This window comes from Microtus oregoni, unplaced genomic scaffold (genome assembly GCF_018167655.1).
Source record: "Microtus oregoni isolate MIOR12 unplaced genomic scaffold, Mior012 000006F_ref0000085, whole genome shotgun sequence".
Classification (NCBI taxonomy): Eukaryota; Metazoa; Chordata; class Mammalia; order Rodentia; family Cricetidae; genus Microtus; species Microtus oregoni.
This window is the reverse complement of record NW_024543065.1, coordinates 55,775,218-55,796,297: the sequence shown is the minus strand read 5'-3', so window position 1 is coordinate 55,796,297 and position 21,080 is coordinate 55,775,218. Positions and strand designations below refer to the sequence as shown.

The window sequence follows — 21,080 nt, the reverse complement described above, 5'->3', positions numbered from 1 at the left end:
GGGTGACTGATCAAAACCTGAGACTAAACAGCCAAGGGATCTAGAATAAAATCAAATACTACTGTTCTAAACACACACACACACACACACACACACACACACACACACACACACAGCAATAAAATACCTTCTAATGGCATTCTGCTACATTTATAGATCAGTATAGATGCCTTGCTCAGACATCATAAGAGGAACTTCCTTCTGCAGCAACTAAGAACAAAAACAGAAAACCACAGCCAAATACTATGTACAGAATGAGAGACCTTGGGATACTCAGCCCTAAAAGGGATGTTTCCATCAAATCTCTCCCTTCACATTCAAAGAACCCTGTGAAAGAGGAGGTGGAAAGAAACAATGTAAAATCAGAGGGATGGAAGACACCAAGAAAATAAGACCCTCTGTGTCAAAATGATCAATGTTCTTTTGATCTCACAGAGACTGAGGCAGCATGCACAAGGCCTGCACCACCCAGCCTGCACCAGGTCCTGTACATAAACTGAATGTGGCCTCCCATTTAGTGTGCACATGGGATTCATGAGTGTGTAAACAATAGGGTCTCTATTTCTTGTGCCTTCTCTTGGGCTCTTTTCCTCTGGTTTTGTTGTTGTTGTTGTTAGAGTCTAATATGTCAGTTTTTGTTTTAACGTATTGTACTGTATTATATTGTCCCTTAGAAGCATGTTTGTTCTCTAAGGACAAAGAGTAAGGGAGTAGATCCAGAGGGAAGGGGATGAAGGGAGAAACAGGGAGGATCAGAGGGAAGACAATCAATAATAAGGATATATTATATAGGGAAAATTATTCTCAATAAAAGAGGACAAAAATAAGACTAAGGAAACCTAATAATAAATAAACTCAAGAAGTTTGACACAGAAATGTCCAGAAAACTAAAATCAAACAAAAATGTCAATAATCAAAATGGGAAAAACCATAAAGAAAACTGTACTTCCAGTAGTCCTCCTGAGATAATAATTTTCTTAGGATGATAGTAACAGGTTGTTTACATTACCGAGGACTAATGGAAGGTTGTTAGTGGATAATATCCTGCCAGCAGATACAAGAAATCCTTAGAATATTAGTGACTTACGTTCAAACAGTCCAACAAAAAGTTTTAAACATGTAGTTGTAGACATAAACACAGCACACAAAGACAAATATTACCAATTAGTATACTTAGGTAATATTTTAAAGCTGTTCTAATGGAGGTGATTGCTGCTGTAATTTGGTTGGGTTTATTATTTTTTGTTTTTAATGATTCACTTATTTTCATTTTACGTGTTTCTGAGAGTGTCTCCATGTATGTATGTATGTGTACCATTTGCTTGCCTGGTCCCCAAGGAAGCCAAAAGAGAACCTCAGATCCTTTGAAATGGACCTACAGGTAGTTGAAAGCCTCCACATGGGTTAGAGAAATGATGTGGGTATTAGAAAAGAAACCTGCGTCCTCTGTTGTTGTCTGTGGTTCCTGTCCTGCCCAGTTCCCGCAGTTGTTAAGTCCCAAAGAAATCACACAAAGTTCAACATTAGTTATAAAACTGATTGGCTCATTAGCTCAGGCTTCTTATTAACTCTTATAATGTATATTAGCCGATTATACTTGTCTATGTTAGCCACATAGCTCAGTACCTTTTTCAGTGAAGCAGTCTCATCTTGCTTCTTCTGTGGCTGGGCCAGGACTGTGTGGACCAAGCTTTCCTCTTCCCAGAATTCTCCTGTTCTCATTGACCCGCCTCTACTCCCTGTCTGGTTGTCCCACCTATACTTCCTGCCTGGCTTCTGACCAATCAGCGTTTATTTAAAATATAATTGACAGAATACAGGCCACTATCCCACACCACTCTGTAACATCAGCAAGTGCTCTAAATGACTATACCATCTCTCCAGTCCCTCTATGTTTTGAGATGGTCTCATGTCACCTAGGCTGCCCTCAAACTCAGTATGTAACAGAGGACAACCTTAAAGTTCTGATCTTCCGGCTTCCACCTCCAAAACCCTGGAATTACAGATATGTGCCCTGTACTAATCAGGGTTCTCTAGAGGAACAGAACTGCTCATTCTACATTTACAGAATTTATGCAAGTGGGTGATGGACTGACACCCAGCTAGTCAAACAATGGGTGTCTAATAGCAGAAAGTCGAAGAATCCAGCAGCTGTTCACTCCACAATGCATGTCTCCGCTGATGTGCAGTCCATGCTAGGAGCCTGAAGAAGTAGGCTCTCATGCCAATGAAGGAAAGGACTTGCCAGCAGAGTGAGGGGAAGCAGACAAGAATTTCCTTCTTCCACATCCATTTTACAGGATGGCACCAAAAGGCGTGGCCCAGATTTAAGGTGGGTCTTACCTCCTCAAAAGATCTGGATTAAAGGTGGGTCTTCCTACTTCAAATGACTTAACTAAGAAAAATCTCTCACAGGTGTACCCAGATGTTTGGATTTTGGTTAGTTCCAGATGTAGTCAAGTTGACAACCAAAAAGAGACATCTCAGCCCCCATGCCAAGCTATGTAGAAGGCTGTGCTGTGTGTGTGCTCACATGTTTCACTGGCTTGTTCATCTGCCCTTTTGGAATCGGGTCTCTCTTTTACTTGGAGCTTGCCAAGTAAACTAGGCTAAATGTTAGCAAGACAAGGGATCTGTCTTTTCCACATCTTCAGTGCAATAATAAAAACCATAGGCTACAACCATCATACCTTGTTTAGAGAGACTATGGAGACCTGCAATTAACATATTTAGCATTCCTCACTATGTTACTGCATTTACTTGTGTTCAAATTTTCTTATCATTGGATCAGTGGCTAAGAACACTGACTGCTCTTTTGGAGGACCTGGGTTTGATAGCAGTTATAGTATTGACCTGTAACTCCAGTCCCAGGCGATCTGACACTCCTTTACGGCCTCTTTGGGTACCTGTAGACACACACACACACACACACACACACACACACACACACAAATAGATTTAAAATGATAGAAAAAGGGTAACTGCTCCAGTACAAGGGAAGAGGGGAGAACAACTTAGACTCATGAACTAGCAGCCCCTGTGGCAGCTTTAGCTATGACCTTGACTTCCTTCCCAGGTCTCAGGCACATTCTTCCACAGGCCCTGGCGCTCTGAAGGAAGTGTGTCAACCCTGGGTCAGGCGTGGGGACCTCTCTGACCACACGCTGAGATGGCAATGCTGCAGCCCTGCCTTCCTCTTACTCACCTGGGCTGGGCCTGTCTGCTTCTTCCGTCACAGCCATCCAGGGCTCTCTCTCCTGCTCCAATAAGGTGATCAGATCGGGTTTGGAAATGGAACTTCCCACTTAAAAGAAAGGAAAAATGACATATGTGGAAACTTTTCTTTGTTTGAGAGTTGGTCTCCAATTATCCCACAATGTCCTGGAACTTTCTTAATCAGCCCGCCTTTACCTCCCAAATGCTGGGATTATGGGTGTTTGCCAACACAAGCTACCTGTAAAGATTTTTAAAAACACAGGTGTATTTATTATACAGTATTAAAATACAGTATTTATTATAAAATAATACATACAGAAGCCGGGCGGTGGTGGCACACACCTTTAAGCCCAGGACTCGGGAGGCAGAGGCAGGCGGATCGCTGTGAGTTCGAGGCCAGCCTGGTCTACAAGAGCTAGTTCCAGGACAGGAACCAAAAACTACGGAGAAACCCTGTCTCGAAAAATCCAAAAGAAAAAAAATACATACAGGTTGACATAGTGGATCATCCTGTAAGCTCAGCAGGTAGAAGAAAGAGCCAGGCCAGTCTGTGCTATATAACAAGACCCATCTTACAAAAGCAGATTTAACAGTCTGTGCTATGTAACAAGACCCATCTTACAAAAACAGATTAAAAAATGATTAAAGAATCCAAATAATGCTGAGAAAAGACTTAAGATAAGAAAAAGAAGCAACCTCAGTGAGAAACCAACTGTTTCAGAAAAGAGTTTATATAAATGCAGATCAGGGATTGCCACTTAAGAGGAAAGTATAATTTAGTGTGTGGGGAGATCATGAAACCTTAGGCTGCACTGTGGATAGAGATGTAAACCCCATCTCTACAGCTCAGTAATAATGCAATTTATTAGGCAAGTCCCACCAGATTCCATGCTCAATGTTTCCACCTAAAAACTGGGCATAGTGGCACACATTATAATCACAACACCTGGGAAGATGAGAAGTTCAAGTGTAAACAGAGCCTTTGGTCCCGCCCAGTCCCTCAGCTGATTTTAAAATAACCACTCAGACACTTATTTATAAATGTTTAGCCGACGGCTCAGACTTATTACTAGCTAGCACTACATATAAATTAACCCATATTTCTTATCTATGCTTTATCACATGCTTTGTGGCTTGTTACCTTATTTTTTTTTTTACATGTATTGCTTCCTCGGGGGCTGACTGGCATCTCCCTCAACTCTGTCATTCTTTCTCCCTGTATTCCTGCTTGGATTTCCTGCCTCACTATATCCTGCCTTGACACAGGCCAAAACACCTTTATTTATCAACCAACGAGAGCAACACATATTCTCAGCATGTAAAAAGTCCCACAGCATTTCCCCTTTTCTGTCTAATGAAAAAGGGAGATTTTTAACTTTAACATAGTAATATTACATATAACAAAATAGTTATCAAGCGAGAATTATAGTTATGATGTTTACTCTATTTACATTTGGCAAAATTAAAGAAAACACTCCATCACCTAGTCTATCTTTATGAATCTAGTTTCGTATCTAATTTATCTTTTATTGTAACTAAGGAAAACTATAATTATAATTATCTACTCTTCAACTCCATCAAAGACCCCAGAAGGATATAATACTACCTGAGTAAACAGGAGTGCATTTGCAAACAACTTCCAAAACGCTAGAAATGACGAAGGCATCTGGCTACCTGGACAGTCACTGAAATCTCTTCTGTAATATTGGGGCATCCATCCTCAGCCTACAGGCCTAGAGTATCTGGCAGACTTTTTCAGTGAAGCAGGAAATTTGAAGGACACTCCCACCTCTATTGGCAAAGCTTGCCAGTCACTTTTCTCTGGGTCCTGAAGAATGTCTGGCAGTTTCTTCTGTGAAACAGGAACCTGAAAGACCATCCTGCCTTGTTTTGGCAATGATTAGCTGTCATTTTCCCCTGGGTTCTGCATGTCCAGTTTATGCAGAGTACTGTAAAGCAGTCCAGGTAAAAGCAGTTTCTTGCTCAAAAGGCTAGCCTTGCCACACTGAAGGCAAATTCCATAATGAGTTTCTTCAATGCCCATCACACTCTTTGAAGTAATTGGTGCTGCCAGGAGCATACATGTCTCACTGTCGAGAAAAGTTCCTAAAACATTTTAAATGCCATATTCTGTAGATCTTTGAAGTGCTCAAGGATTACATACATAATTGAAATATATTTTTGTACACCTAAAAAAAACTAACTAATATGACTTTAAGTTTGACTATTATAGATGACTATTAATCTGTAATTTTTCATTTTACATTTTTAAATCAGCTGCAAGAACATAATACCTTAAACAAGAGTAGAAATACACATAGAGTATAACAAAACTGATCTTAAATTTATAGCAATAAACTAAAATCCATACCAATGTAAAGTATTTTGAGAGTAACAGTTGCTCTTTGGACTAAAGTAGATTCAATGATCACCCCTTTTTTGTCATAATAATTTACCCATTTACCCATCACTTCTATATCAATCAAGACCAGGTTTAGTTTTATAGCGAGTCCAAAGCTCCCTGGGCTACATGAGACATAGCTGCAAAGAAATAAATTTATAATAATAATAAATGACAAATAATAATTTAGATTGAGTTGATAATATCTATTAGATAGAGTTGATCATGATATTAAGTATTATAGTCAAATATTTTGAACACTGTCTGACCTATACTAACGTAGGATCACTAACGTTTTAATCTTTATTTGGTTATTTATTTATTTATGTTATATGTTAGGGATGGAACAGCTACATCCCTAGCCATGAAAAGTGTTGGCATTATTGTGATTTAAGTTGCCTTCTTTCGATTTACACCTCATTCTTACAGATATGATTAATGAAAAGGACAAATTCATAGCCTGAAACTTCTACAACAAAGCAAGTAAAGTAAGTATTCCTTGATGGAAATAGAATGGTTCCACTTCCGTTTTAAATTGACTCTACGGATTCATCATTAAGTAAATTCATAAAAGTTCTTATATTTAGCTCTCTATATATACATGTACAGTGTATGTTTTTATGAGGGTGTGTGCACAAGTGTGTGTAGGCATACACGCATGTATGTGTGTATGTAGGCCAGAGAGTAGTGTGATGTATCATCTATATTACTCCCCACTTTGTTTTTTGAGACAGAGTCTCTCTCTGAGCCAGAGCTCATTGAGAGGATCTCCAAGGTATGAACAAAAAGCAGGTACCTCATGAGCTCCTGTTTTCAACCAAAGAGATTCCACATTATTCCTTTGAGAAAAAGGAGGAATTCAGCCACCTCTTTAAAATTCTATTGAAATAAATTTATTTTATTTTATGCAAATGTGAGTGTATGCATGAGCACCACATAAGTGCATGGTGCCCATGAAGGACAAAAGAGGGCATCAGATACCCTGACCTGGAGTTAGAGCTGGTTTAGAGCTACCTTATCCTGGTGGGAATAAACTCAGGCCCTCTGCAAGAGCAACCAGTTTGCTTAACGGTCAAGCTATCTCTCTAGTTCCTAATTATATTTTTTGATTTATTTACTTCTTTATTTAATTTTGTTTCTTTGTTTTGTTTGAAATAGGGCCTCACCCTGTCGATTAGGCTAGCCCAGAAATCATGATGTATTTGAGGGTCACCTTGAACTCACAACCATCTTCCTCTCTCAGCCTTCTGAGTGAAGGAATGACAGGAATGGGGCCATCAAGCACAGCTTCAGCTACTACAGGAAAGATACTCTCTCTACTCATTCAGAGGGAGGTAAGCCAACAATGTAGAAGACACCCCCCATTCATGGGGACAGATAGCCTTACCCACTGTGAGGAGGTTTCTGTAGGTCTTCAACATCATGTCCCTGTATAAGACCCTCTGAGCAGCATCCAGGCAGGCCCACTCCTCCTGAGAGAAGACAACAGCCACATCCCTAAATGTCACTGACCCCTGAAACCACAAACACAAGTAGAGTGAGATCGGGGAAGCATTCAAGATGAAAAAAGAGAAGGGAAAGGACTCAAGGGTGGGAGGAGCCACATGGAGAAGCTCAAGGCACCTGACTGCACGATCTCCCCCAGGAAAGGAGGAGTGTGGCCTACACATCCAATAGAGGTGGGCTTCCATTCCATCCCCCCTACACATCCAATAGAGGTGCGCTTCCATTCCATCCCCCTACACATCCAATAGAGGTGCGCTTCCATTCCATCCCCCCTACACATCCAATAGGGGTGTGCTTCCATTCCATCCCCCTACACATCCAATAGAGGTGCGCTTCCATTCCATCCGCAGCCTTCCAGTTACAGCACAAAAGAGAACTGTCACCAGGCTCAGTGTAAAACACCTAAGAACCAGTGTGAGTCCCTGGGTTTGTTGTGGCATCAGGAGATAGCATAAAGACTTTTTGTTACAAGAATGATTTTTATAAATTATGTCAGAGTTCATAAACTACATAAGAGTCCATATTACTGGCATATTAGGTTTAAGGGGTTTTTCCCTTAAAATCAAAAGCCAATATTCTACCAAGATAGTGCAGATGTCTCAGGTCTCGCTGAACTCTGAAGACTACAGTCCTGTCCCAATCACAGCCTGGATGACCTTCCCTCTCATCCCTGAACTCTCTCTTAAAGTCCCTCAAGCAGGTCACCTCATCACACACATGCACCGAGGCCATTCACTCTCAAACCCTGTGTCATCAGCCTGAAAACACCAAAGATGTCAATTAGGATCCCCAGTGCACTCAAAGGAGACCATCACCTCAACGGTCTAAAACCCCAAAGACCGTGATTCCCTGTGGGACTGTGGCCCCTCTGCAACCACAGTCCTCCCCGACCACAGGCAGGAGAGGGCAGGTGTGCAGGAATGCACTCAGAGAAAACTGCAGAAGCAGCCGGAAACAGGCCAGACAGGAAGTGCTCTGACCTTTCAACCCTCAGTGTAACGGGGCTGACGGGGCTGGAGGATTTCGGGTCCTTGGGAAGCTTCACAAGAGAAAGACAGCAAAGAGTCATCTAACCTGGAAGCCGCCTGTGTAGAGAGAGAACGTCAACTTACACAGACCACGTCCTGAGACCCAGAGCTGGCCATTCTTCCTCAGGATCCTCCCTGGGGACAGAAAGAAAGCCTTTCACTGGACTGTCACTTAATGTCCACACTGACTATGACACCATGATTTCCTTCCCAAGCATCCCCACTCACACTCCTGCCCCACGGCTCATGGCCTCCCACAGGCCATAAGCCGGGCGGTGGTGGCGCATGCCTTTAATCCCAGCACTCGGGAGGCAGAGGCAGGCGGATCTCTGTGAGTTCGAGACCAGCCTGGTCTACAGAGCTAGTTCCAGGACAGGCTCCAAAGCCACAGAGAAACCCTGTCTCAAAAAATCAAAAAAAAAAAAAAACATAAATAAAGTGCAGGAAGTCCTGCCGGATGTGGTAGCATGGCTATACATGGCCAGCACTGGGGAGGCAGAGGCAAGAGGCTTGCTCACATTCCAGGCCAGCCTGGCCCAATGGGTTCCACACTAGCCTCTGCAGTCAGTGGCGCTGGTCAGATTCAATGTTAACATGCAGTAGACTGACACCAGACCTTCAGTCACACCACATGCAATGTCAACTCAAACCAGATTAAAATTTAAAGACAAAACTGACACTACTAGGGAAAAAAAAACAGACGAAAGCCTCCATGACACCAGACATATTAGGTATTACTGTAAAAACACAAGTAACAAAAGCATAATGGACAAATGGGATTTACATTTGACTGAAAACTTCACACAGCAGAGGAAAGCATCAACAGAGTAGAGGGATAATTTAGGTAATGGGAAAGAATACTTGCAAATTACACACCTGACATGGAGTTAACAACAAAACTCTGACACAGTGCCTTCATAAGGAATGCGGATAATTCAGCGACAAGGACACATGCTAGTTAAGAAACAAGCAAACACACAAATAGACATTTCCCCACACGGAATATAAAAACGGCCTACTGGAGGGACATGAAAAATAAGCATCAGAGAGACAGACGTTAAAATCACAGCGAGTGGCCTCCTCGTGCCTGGTAAGAGTGTCAGTTACCAGAGGGCAGGAGGGAGAGCCCAGTATTTTTAGAGTACTTTATGCTCAGGCAGAGGACCCAGGTTTGATTTCCAGTACCCACATGGTGGCTCATAAGCATCCCTAACTCCAATTTCAGGGGTCTGACACTGTCTTCTGGCTGCCTCAGGCACCAGTCATGCATACAGTACACATATATTTAAGACAAACAAAAGTATAAAAACATGTAGTAACGCTGGGCGGTAGTGGTGCACGCCTTTAATCCCAGCACTCGGGAGGCAGAGGCAGGAAAATCTTTGTGAGTTCGAGGCCAGCCTGGTCCACAAGAGCTAGTTCCAGGACAGGCACCAAAAACTACAGAGAAACCTTGTCTCGAAAAAAAAAAAAAAAAAAAAGAAAACGAAGTAAGTAAATCTTTTTAAAAACAGTGTCCACTATCAAAAAGCAAACATCGTGTAGAAAACATGGAGGAACAGGAGGAGATGTAAATTAATACAGTCATTGTTTTCAAGCAATTACAAAGAGGACTGTCACGTGATCCATCATTACCATGACTGAGTAGAGACACAGAGAAAAACTCAGCATCTGCAAGGGACATTTACATCCCCAAACTTATTCCAGCATTCTTTACCTGGTTGTGATATGAAACCACGCACACACTAAATAAATGGAGAAAACAAATCTAGAATGAGGTTCACGGGCACAGTGGAATGCTATACAACCATTTACTACAATATGGTGAGCATGGAGGAAAACGAGAGAAATGAGCTAAAGACAAAAAGAAAATGCTGGGGCTGGAGAGAAGGCTCAGCGGCTGAGAGCTGGGATGGCTTTTCCAGAGGTCAGAAGTTCAGTTCCCCGACAGCTCCCGATGCCTGTAACTCCAGCTCCTGTAGATCCTAACCATCTGGTCTCTGCAGGCACCCCAGCGCAGAATTCTGGGTAAAAATATTAATCTTTTAAAAAAAAACCCACCATCTCACTCATGAAAACTAACCTTTAAACAAAAAGACAAAGACCACCATCTCCATGCAGAACCTGAAACCGTTATCTCACAGGACCAGGTACGATGGTGGGTAACGGGGTGTGAGTGGCTAAGACTGGATGTGCAACACCGTGGTTGAGAGTGGGAGATGCAGACCCGTAAGGGAGTCGGGAAGACGCTGACCAAGGACTACACAATTTCAGCGACACAACACAAGTTCCAGATACCTCATGCAGCACAGAGACTATGGCAAGGGGTTTTGAAAAACTCGGAGAGTAGACGTTCAGTGTGCTCACTACAAAAATATGACAGGCAGATTTAGTCATCCCAAAGGACACAAAGACTCCAAATGACCATGCTGGACACAATACGAGAAATTTCATCTAAAAAAAACTATTCTATGTTAGTTCATTTTCTTTACCTTGTTATTGGTTTTGAGACCGGGTTTACTGTGTAGCCCAGGCTGGAACTGACCGTATGGCTAAAATGACCATGAAATACAGACATTCACCTGCTTTTGCCTCTCAGGTACTCATTTTAAGTGTACACCATAAAGCTTACCTTTTATTAGCCATTTTCATAAAAATACAGGCAGTAATCCCATTATTTCTAACACGCCCTCGTACTGCAGAAAACTGAAGAGAATGAACTCAAACGACCACAGAGCGCGACAACTAAACACATTGGGTCCTTACTCTGCGGCTGGCACTGCACCAACAGGCTTTACAGCTGTCATTCGGAGGCACATGACAAGCCTAGGGACCCAGAGAAAGGCAGAACCAAGACTCTGAGATACCACAGAGCCACATCCCCACGTTCAACCACAGCACTGCACATCTGGACCTGGCCAATGCTACCCATTTTCATACACAGACATCCTAAAATTACTACTTTTTAAAATAATCCTTTCAAAGATGCCAAATTAAGCAGAAATCGCTTCTCACCTCCATTGTGCCCCTGATTTGAAAAGAAAGCCTTTAAAGATCAAAGGACACAGGACGTGTGCTACTATTCGAGCAGTAATTGAGTGACTATATCTGGGTTTCAAAGCCCTAACGCTAACCTCTGGAGTTGGCCTCCTTTCTACAACATCTTGGGGGAAGGGAGTGATTGTAGAGAGAAGATGTCAAGGGTCTCCGAAACGATCCTGTGACTATTGAGTGGAAAGGGAGGGGACAATGTAAGGGGCACAATGGTGGAGGCATCAATTTACATATTCTTACTTCACTTACTGACAATTCTATATTCTAAAACTAAAACCTCGTTTCTCAAAAAGAAAGAAAGCGCAGACTCATTCTTGAATCTTAGTTGTGTGGCAATAAAGCACGCATTCTTCTCCAAGCCTTCGGAGGCGTCTCCGGCCTCAAATGCGCGCCCGCGCTCAAGTCTGGACCTCAGGGACAGCTCCCCTTCAGACTCCGTCCCTGACCTCTCATCGCCGCAGCCTGGTACTCTGCTTCAGCCGCTGTGACCGTGAGAGAAAGCAGGAGCAGAACCGACTGGCAGAGTGACATGGACAATCGGAGAGCTCGAGGTGTGTAAACACGCACACACGCATGCATATAGACAGGCACACCATGGTCCCTACACACTCACACACATCACCATTCACCAACCACGCACCACCGTCCACACCCACACCGAGACCACAGGCTCCGCCTTACTCAGTGGAGAATTACATCACAGATTTCTGCCACCTACCAGAAAGCTCTAACAAGACAGAGGAAGTTAATATTTTACTTCCGGCGCACTGGTCCCTGGGAAATAGAGTCCCGGTGACCAAAAATTCACATCTCGTGCTGTATGGTTCAGAGAAATCCCAGCACGCAACTTGAGCAGCCCATCTGGGAACGGCGCCCACTTGTTTGTCGGAGTTCCCACGGGGTGCGCCGAAAAGAAAAAGCTCTCTGGCGTGTTAGTACACGCCTTGAATTGAATCCCAGCCCTGGGCGGGGGTGGGGGGTGGTGGAGGGGGTGGGGAGGTGGGAGAACAGCAGAAGCAGGCGGATGTCTGGGACTTCGAGATCAGCCTGGTCTACAGAGTGAGTTCCAAGACAACTAAGACTACTCAGAGAAACTTTGACTCGAAAAACCAAAAAGAAAGAAAAGAAAAAGTTAACTCTGGGTTCTGCGTGTTACTTATTTTCTCTCCTATGTAGTGTACAGAGGAGCCTAAGTTTGTTTGTTTGAAAGCTTTATTATGTTACAGCATCTGCCTTCATGTATACCTACACTCCAGAATAGGGCACCAGATCTCATTACAGATTGTTGTGAGCCACCATGTGGTTGCTGGGAATTGATCTTGGTACTTCCAGACGAGTTGCTAGTGCTCTTAACCTCTGAGCCATCTCTCCAGCCCTAGCCCAAGTTTTAAAGCGCAGACTTGGAATAAAATCATATCAAGACATAACTGGTTTGATTATGCTTTGCCTGAGACCCACTCCACGAGGGAGTCCACCTCCCTGTGCTATGGTAGGGACTATGATGACTTTGAAAACACTGAACTAAAGAATTGGTTGGTTTGGGGTTTTTTGTTCGTTAGGTTGGTTGGTTTGGTTTTGTTTGGTGTGGTTTGGTTTTTGTAAGACAGAATTAATTTGTGTAACACTGGCTGTCCTGGGACTCACTCTGTAGACCAAGCTGCCCTCAAACTCAAAGATCCAACTTCCTTTGCCTCGGCCAACTGACAGTGAATTGGTTGATTTTAAATGTGCAGAGGAAGGCCAGGTTACATTAGAGATTTCAGAGAGCCAGATGTCCCAAACCCTTCTAAGGTTTGGTGTTCCTGTTGTCTATATAAGAAAATGTGGCTGGGGGCCACATTGAACTGTGTTCACTGGACCGTCATGTACCCCATGTTGAAGGATGGCTGCCTAGCACATGAATGTACCCTAAACAAACACAAACATCGTTCATTATCTTTGTTGTAACATACTAGTGGACTTTCAAAATGACTGTTGCCATTTCTTATATTTACACAAAGCTTTTTTTCATTCCAAAATGTGATTGTAGGGTAAAAAGGACCAGTGATGGAGAAAACGCAGAAAAGCACCAGGGCATTGTCGAATTGCACAGCATTTCAGCTATGAATGCTGTCAGAATCACAATGGAGACAGTGAAACATTAATGGAACCAAGGGTGTCTTGAAGGGAGGGCTTTCATCCTCACACAACAAAAATGGTTCCTAGACGCCTTTGAAGTCCATAGTGGTACTCAAGGCCCACATGACCTTACACACGAAAGATGCTTCTGTGAGTACATCTGTTGGTTCCATTTTGTCATTGCTTCTTGTAGCCAAGGATGTTCCAAAACCACTTCTCTTTCCTACATGTCACCTTTACAAACCCTTGCTTCCTTGACCTCCCTGAATTATCAGGTGCTCTATTGTACATCTTCTATATTGCAGTCCTCTGGTCGCTCCCAAATTGTTTTAAGACAGACTCTCAGGCACGCGGTGGTGGCGCACGCCTTTGATCCCAGCACTCGGGAGGCAGAGGCAGGCGGATCTCTGTGAGTTTGAGGTCAGCCTGGTCTACAAGAGCTAGTTCCAGGACAGGAACCAAAAGCTACGGAGAAACCCTGTCTCGAAAAAAAAAAAAAGACATATACTCTCTTGGTTTTTAATAAAGTTGACATGCCTCACTTGGTCTCATGTTTTTGCAACACTCTTCCCAATGACAAGAGAATTCTTACATGCGGGGAATGTTTATTGGCATAGCTATGCTCTGAGCCATAAAACAAGTCTCCATAAATCAAAAGGAATTGAAGTCATACACAACATGTTGCTTGACAAATGGAATTATTAATGAAGGATGGACGGCTATATAATAATGAATTAATTTTCTTCGTCTTAGGAAAAAATAGCTGAAAAAAAGAACTGAAAGTAGAAAATGTTTGGTTTTGCTCTTGCTTTTAGGGTTCAGTCCAACACAATGAAAGGGACCCATGCTGGGGAGAGGTGCAGCTGATGCTCACACTGTCTGCAGCAGCAGGGACCCATGCTGGGGAGAGGTGCAGCTGATGGTCACACTGTCTGCAGCAGCAGGGACCCATGCTGGGGAGAGGTGCAGCTGATGCTCACACTGTCTGCAGCAGCAGGGACCCATGCTGGGGAGAGGTGCAGCTGATGCTCACACCGTCTGCAGCAGCAGGGACCCATGCTGGGGAGAGGTGCAGCTGATGGTCACACTGTCTGCAGCAGCAGGGACTCATGCTGGGGAGAGGTGCAGCTGATGCTCACACCGTCTGCAGCAGCAGGGACCCATGCTGGGGAAGAGGTGCAGCTGATGGTCACACTGCAGTAGCAGGCAGAGTGGCATGCTCATTTTCAGACAGCTTTTGCTCTTTTTTTCATTGTTTACTTTTTGGGGGATTTTGTTGGTTGGTTTTTTTGTTTTTGATCTTTGAGGCATGGTTTCTTTATGTAGCCCTGACTGTTCTGGAACTCCTTTTGTAGACCAGTCTGGCCTCAAACTCACAGAAATCCACCTGCCTCTGCCTCCCAAGTGTGGAGATTAAAGGTACGTGCTACCACACCAAGCTAGCTTTCTTCTTTTTATGTAGTCTAGGATCCTGCTGTCAAGGTGTGCCTGTCTCCACATCTCAAGGTTAATCCATAGATAATTCCTTAGATACAAGTCCACAGGCTAATTTATCTCAATAATCCCTCAAAGTCATGGCTAGAGAGAGGCTCATCTTCTAGGTGTATCTGGAGCCTCCAAAGTTGACAATATCACAAATGCATTATCTGTGCATTATCTAAGTGTTTTAATAGGGTTTCTATTGCTGTGAAGAGATACCATGACCACGGAAACTCTTATAAAGAAAAACATTTAATTGAGGTGTCTTACATTTTCAGTGGTTTAGTCCATTATTGTCATGGTGGGAAGCATGGCGGTGTGCAGGCAGACATGGAGCTGGAGAAGGAGCTGAGAGTTCTCCATCTGGATCAGCTGGCAGCAGGAGAAACTGTGTGCTATATTGGGCATAGACTGAGCATAAGAGACCTCAAAGTCCACGCCCACAGTGACACACTTCCTCCAACAAAGCCACACCTTGCAATAGTGCCCCTCCTTCTAAGAGCCATTTTTTTCAAACCACTACATTAAGATACTAGAAATTTGAAAGTGTATGACTACTAAAATAACTAAAATTATATAATGTTTGAATCATCCCTTTGTGGGATATCATTATCTGTTATACTCCAAAGCGTAAAAATAAGATGTGTGAATATTGTCAGACCAAAATAAAGTCACTTATGTCAGACGCTGGGCAGCTGGAACCTATACTATGAAGGGAGATAGTAGTCCTGTGTCGAGCAATCCCTCCATTCCCCTCCACCTTCCTGATGGATCCCCACTTCACATCCTCTCTTCTGGGTCCATTCTGTGTGATAGAGGTACCCCTCTCTCCACAATGAAGCTTGATTTTCATTCTTCTGTGTAGATCTTATATGGTTTTTTTTTGTTGTTGTTGTTTGTTTGGGTTGGGTTGTTTTGGTTTGTTGTTTGTTTTGTTTTTGAGGCAAGATTTCTCTGTGAGGCCCTGGCTATCCTGAATCCTGCTCAGTAGACCAGGTTGTTCTGTATTTCAGAAATCTGCTCCCTCTGTTTCTCAAATGCTAGGATCAAAGTCGTGCACCACAATCTGGCTGTATCTTATGTTTTAAATAATGTCAGACATCAAGATATTCATGAATATAAAGTATGCCTGCTATAATTAATGAGCTGGAGTGGCTTCCTTTCCTTACCATCAGTGCTGAGCTCTCTGTAAATCCCATGAAGTTCTGAGTGGCCTCTGAGAATAGCATTTACTGAGTGAATGCTGTTTATCCTCCCTTTCATTTTCCATGTGTATGTATGTACTGTGTATGTTTACATGTGTGGAGAGTGGTGTGCACGTAGTGTAATAGTCTGTCCTGTCCCTTTAAGAGACAAGCCCTGACCACCACCACCACCGCCACCACCACCACCATCCCTGTCTACCACCAAAACAGGCAAATCTTCCTTCTGCTTGCAGTCTGAGCTCCTTCCTTTTCCATCTGTCTCCCAAAGAGGTGGCTGCTGCTGTGGCTCCTCTCCTCTCCCCCGCCCCCATTTCTTTCCTCATCCCCCTTCTCTCTCCCTCTGCCCTTCCCTTCCATAACCCACTAAATAAATATCCAACCTCAGTCTGCATGGCATGCCTATCTGTCTGTGTCTGTCTCTCACCCGCCACGGCTGCTCATGGGACTAGCTGCCCCGCTGAGGTCTCTCACCTGCCACACCTGCCTGGGATCTACTGCCCCTCATGGGCCATGGGTGACTTGGAGAATGTGCACAAGCAAAGAATGCTCACACACACAAAAAAATGCCAAAATATCACAAAATAAAGCAAAAAGCTCACAAATGCCATTGAATTCACCGCATTTTGGCCAGGCCTGCCCTGAGGTGTGGTTGAGATAGCCAGAGAGACTCCATTGGAGAAAAGCCATCTTTCCTTTGGCAGCAGGTATCAATTACAGACAGTTCATTAGTTAGTTCATATCCCTTCTCCATATTGAGACTTCTCTTGCTTGAACCTGTACAGGCCCTGTGCATGCTGCATGGACTCTGTGAGTTCATCTGTGCATCTGTCCTGCTGTGTCTGGAAGGCAGTTTCTTTGTCACACATCCCTTCTGGCTCCTACAGTCTTCCTGCCTCCTTTCCTGCATAGATCACTGAATCTCGAGGGTTTCCTGTGTTTTGTTTATTTTGCTTTGCTTTCCCAGCCTAGTCTGAAAGTCATTTTGTATAATCCAGGTTTGCCTTTAATATCTGGAAATTCTCCTGCCTCAGCCTCTCAGCTTCTGGAATTACAGGCAAAAGCTACCACGCCTAGCTTCAAACCTTAAAATAAAGAAGTCTTTGAATTGTAGACATCTAGAACTTTTCTTTTAGACAACAGCAGAGTCAGGTTCATCAACACAAGTCCCTCCCACTTGAAGGGTCGCTGTCCTGTGCCCTAACCCAGTAGGGAGTACAGGACAACTTTCCTTCAGATACTTCTGGCAGCATTTGGGACAGACTCTGAACACTCAGTTACTTGGACAATTAAGATGCTGAGAAAAAGTTGTCAGGAAACCTTTCTGGCAGACCTTGTCACTGAGGACAGAAATCACACAATGACCACAGGTCCAGAGTGAGACAAAGTTGAGAAGTCATACCTATTGTAATGATTTGTCCTGTCCCTTTAAGAGATAATCCCGCCCATTTTCCCCCACCCCCACCCACTGAGGCAAGCAGATCTTCCTTCTGCTTCCAGCCTGAAAGTCTTTCCTTTATGTCTCTCTCCCAAAGAGGCAGCTTCTGCTTCTCCCTTCTCCCCACTTCTCCCCTTCCTTCCTCCTCTCTATTTCTGTTTCTCTTTCTTTGCTTCTCTCTCTGCTCTTCTTCCTTCTCACCTTCCCTCTTTTCCGTTTCCCCTCCATAACCCACTAAATAAATACCCACTTTCTCTACATGGTGTGCCTAATAGGTCTTTGTCTCTCACCCGCTGTGCGGCTTCCTGCCTGGGACCCAGCTGCCTTCATGGCCCACCATGGTCTTGTGCCCACTGCCACCACTCCGAGACCTGTGGCTTTTTTTTTTACCATAACCTTGATGCTTGTGACTTGGCTAGGCTCTTTCCACATTCCCTCTGGCCTGTGGGTGGGCCAGCTGAGGACACATGAAACCCTGGGCTCCAGAACCAGGTTTCTTTACACTAGCTCTGTGCTCTTTCTGCCTGAACCTCTCTATGCTCAGCAGCAGCTTCGGTGGTGAGTTTTCCCCTTCCAGTCAGCCAACCACAGCCTTGACAGCTATGGTTGAGCCCTTCACTGACGTTCGTCTCTCGTTGCTTTTCATAGCTAAAAACATGACCGGACACCCAGGGCTGGGCCTCCCACAGTAGCACTGCACACATGGTGCAGTGCATTCAATCTGGGGCCCAGGATCCCTTGGATTTTTCTTTCTCCTTTCTTTTTCTTTCCTCTTGGACCACTCATAAGTGGTCTCCACCATGAGAGACCACTTGGAGTGGCCTCCAGCCTCTCTGGCTTTGCAGTCACCCGGACCAAAGCCAGTCAGGTTTTAATACCTGGCCTGTAGAGAGAAGACACTCTTCTATAGGCCCTGCTGTGTTTGTTCGCTATCTTCACAGGTTTTCATGTTTTCAGCTATGGTATAAACCCTCAAACTATCAGCCACCCACTGTGAATGCTCTGCCAGTGTCCTGCTGGCTCTGCTTTCCTTCAAACTGTCCCTGCCACCAGTACCGCTGATATCACAGGACCAACAAGATTAGTTGGATCCACGAGGCAGCAGTTTTGAATTCCAGCCTTTGTTCCCCACCGTGGCTTGTGGTGGCTTGGCAACAGGGCAGATCATACCTCTAGATCTCTTATTATGTTTAAAACTCCTGTGGCTCAAAAATGTGTCTTCTCCATAAAACACGTGACCACTGCCATTTTGACTGAGATCAGGTGACCTTACCACCATCTAAACTGAGGTCAGGTGACTACACTGCCATCTTTTTTTTTTTTTTTTTTTGGTTTTTCGAGACAGGGTTTCTCTGTAGCTTTGGAGCCTGTCCTGGAACTCCCTTTGTAGACCAGGCTGGTCTCGAACTCACAGAGATCTGCCTGTCTCTGCCTCCTGAGTGCTGGGATTAAAGGCGTGCGCCACCACCGCCTGGCTGGCTACACTGCCATCTTAACTAAGAACCAGGTCAGGTGACCAAGTCTTGCCATCTTTACTGAGGTATACCCTGCCTGATCCCCCAGTATACTTATATTTTGTCTCTAAATTCCTCTTCCTGACTCTGTTACATGTGTGTGTTGTGCAGTGGCATACCTTTGGTAGTGCCCACCAAGAGCATCCACTTCACCTAATTCTTGTTTTCTATGTATGTGTGCATACATGTAACTTAAATTCACCTATGTTTACTGTTAAATGTTATAATTGTGTGTCCATTATTTCTCATTCCAAACTAACAAAGAAATAAGTTTCATGTTTTAAATTGATATGTACTTTTAAGTCTCTTACAAAAATATGATATAAAAATATATTAAGCTGTTCTCTACTATTGTCAATTCTGCTGTTAACCTTCTACTGAAAGCAGTTTTTTCTTCTTTCTGTCTTTTTCTGAGTGTAAATCTTACTTGTTAAGTTAAAAGCCAGTACAGTCAAGCTCGGATCCAGCTCTCCAGGCAGATTCAATACTGTAGTTGTACCTGATAAAAAGCCCTCAACTGCTCAGAGGGCTTTGTAGTAGTAATTTAAGGATCCACCTTAACAGGTCAGATACACCCTTCTTAATTGCCTGGTCCTAAAATTTTTCTTTCCTAAACTTAACTTTGTCCTCTGTTCTGCCAATACCTTAAACAGGTGTGAGAGATGCTAGACATTTCTATACCACAAACACCAGACAGGAGTAAAGAGACCAGCTACCCCAGGATGTGACCCCCCCAAGATGGTATCCACAAATAAACAGGAAGCTTATTTCAGAACCTGCTGCCCCAATTCCTTTAACCTGTTGCACCCAATCTTCCACCTTTTTATTATAAAAAAAAGAGATGGGAATGTAATGGCCTGTCCTGTCCCCACCCCGGTCACTGAGGCAAACAGATCTTCCTTCTGCTTCCAGCCTGCAAGTCTTTCCTTTCTATCTCTCTCCTGAAGAGGCGACTTCTGCTTCTCTCCTTTCTCCCCACTTCTCTCCTTCTACCCTCCTCTCTATCTCACTGTTTTTCTTTCTCTCTCTGCTCTTCTCCCTTTCCCTCCTTTCCCTCTCCACTCTATAATCCACTGAATAAATACCCACTTTCTCTGCATGACATGCCTAATAGGTCTCTGTCTCTCACCTGCCACACAACTCCCTGCCTGGGACCCAGCTGCCTTTGTGGTTCACCATGGTCTCATGCCCATTGCCCATTGCTGCCACTTGAGGACCTGCGGCATTTTATTTTTACCATAACAACTATAACTGAGGGCTCATCATTCCCTCCAGTGATGAGACTGGTAAACCCCAGGCCCGGCTTCCTGGAACAGAGGTGAATTGTGTTCATAAATGTGTGGCGATGCTTGCAACCCTGTGGAGGCCCCAAAAGGCCTATTTCCACATTGATCAAAGGTGGGAGAGTTGGGACTTGTTTCTAGTTCCTTCAAGGTTATTGTGCTTCTACCTCAGACAAAGGTTCCACCTAGTTGTAAATTAGAGAGTTCTGCTCTCTCAAGGTGATTGTCAACAGGTGTGACTAATTGCCAGACCTTGTGCTCCAGGAATAGAGAAGTAGATCTGTTCCCACCTCAAACAAAAGTCTAAGGATCCAACTAAGTTTCAGGGCCCATTATGGAGATAACTTGGGATTCCACCCAGGGAGTGGTTTTGCCTACAGAGTGTTTTGGTTGTAAAAAAAAAAAAAGTACAGTGACAATTCTATTTCATATGATTCAGATGCTGGAGGTAGGCAGTTACCAGTCTGTGTGGATGTGATGGGTGTGCCCATCCTCACTCAGACTGGAATAGAGATCTTGCGAACTCTTCCCCCACACCTCCTGTCATGTGTACTCTTTTCTTAGAAGACATGGTATTGTAGCTTAAAAGAAAATGACCCCCATAGGTTCATAGGGAGTGGCACTATTAGGAGGTGTGGCCTTGCTGTAGTAGGTGTGGCTTTGTTGGAGGAAGTTTGTCACTGTAGGTGGACTTTGAAGTCTCAGATGCTCAAGCCAGACCAGTGGCTCATGCATGGTCTCTTCCTGTTGCCTAGGGATTAGGATGTAGAATCCCCAGTTCCTTTACCAGAACCGTATCTGCCTGCATGCCTCTGTGCTTCCTACTGTGATGATCATGGAC

At 44.0% G+C, this 21,080-nt stretch overlaps 1 protein-coding gene across 1 annotated transcript in view; it reads right to left on the bottom strand.

Annotated features, from left to right (window-relative positions):
- The window catches only part of LOC121449508 (zinc finger protein 780B-like), a 31,518-nt gene extending 19,681 nt beyond the window's left edge, over positions 1 to 11,837 (bottom strand). Inside the window, exons 1-5 of the mRNA XM_041653977.1 lie at positions 11,652 to 11,837; positions 10,784 to 10,977; positions 8,236 to 8,286; positions 7,005 to 7,131; positions 3,206 to 3,304 (exon numbers count right to left, since the gene is read on the bottom strand). Of these exons, the coding sequence (XP_041509911.1) occupies positions 3,206 to 3,304; positions 7,005 to 7,131; positions 8,236 to 8,268 (259 nt within the window). The 5' untranslated portion in view covers positions 8,269 to 8,286; positions 10,784 to 10,977; positions 11,652 to 11,837. The remainder of the gene's footprint in view (positions 1 to 3,205; positions 3,305 to 7,004; positions 7,132 to 8,235; positions 8,287 to 10,783; positions 10,978 to 11,651) is intronic.
- Positions 11,838 to 21,080: the final 9,243 nt, after the last annotated feature.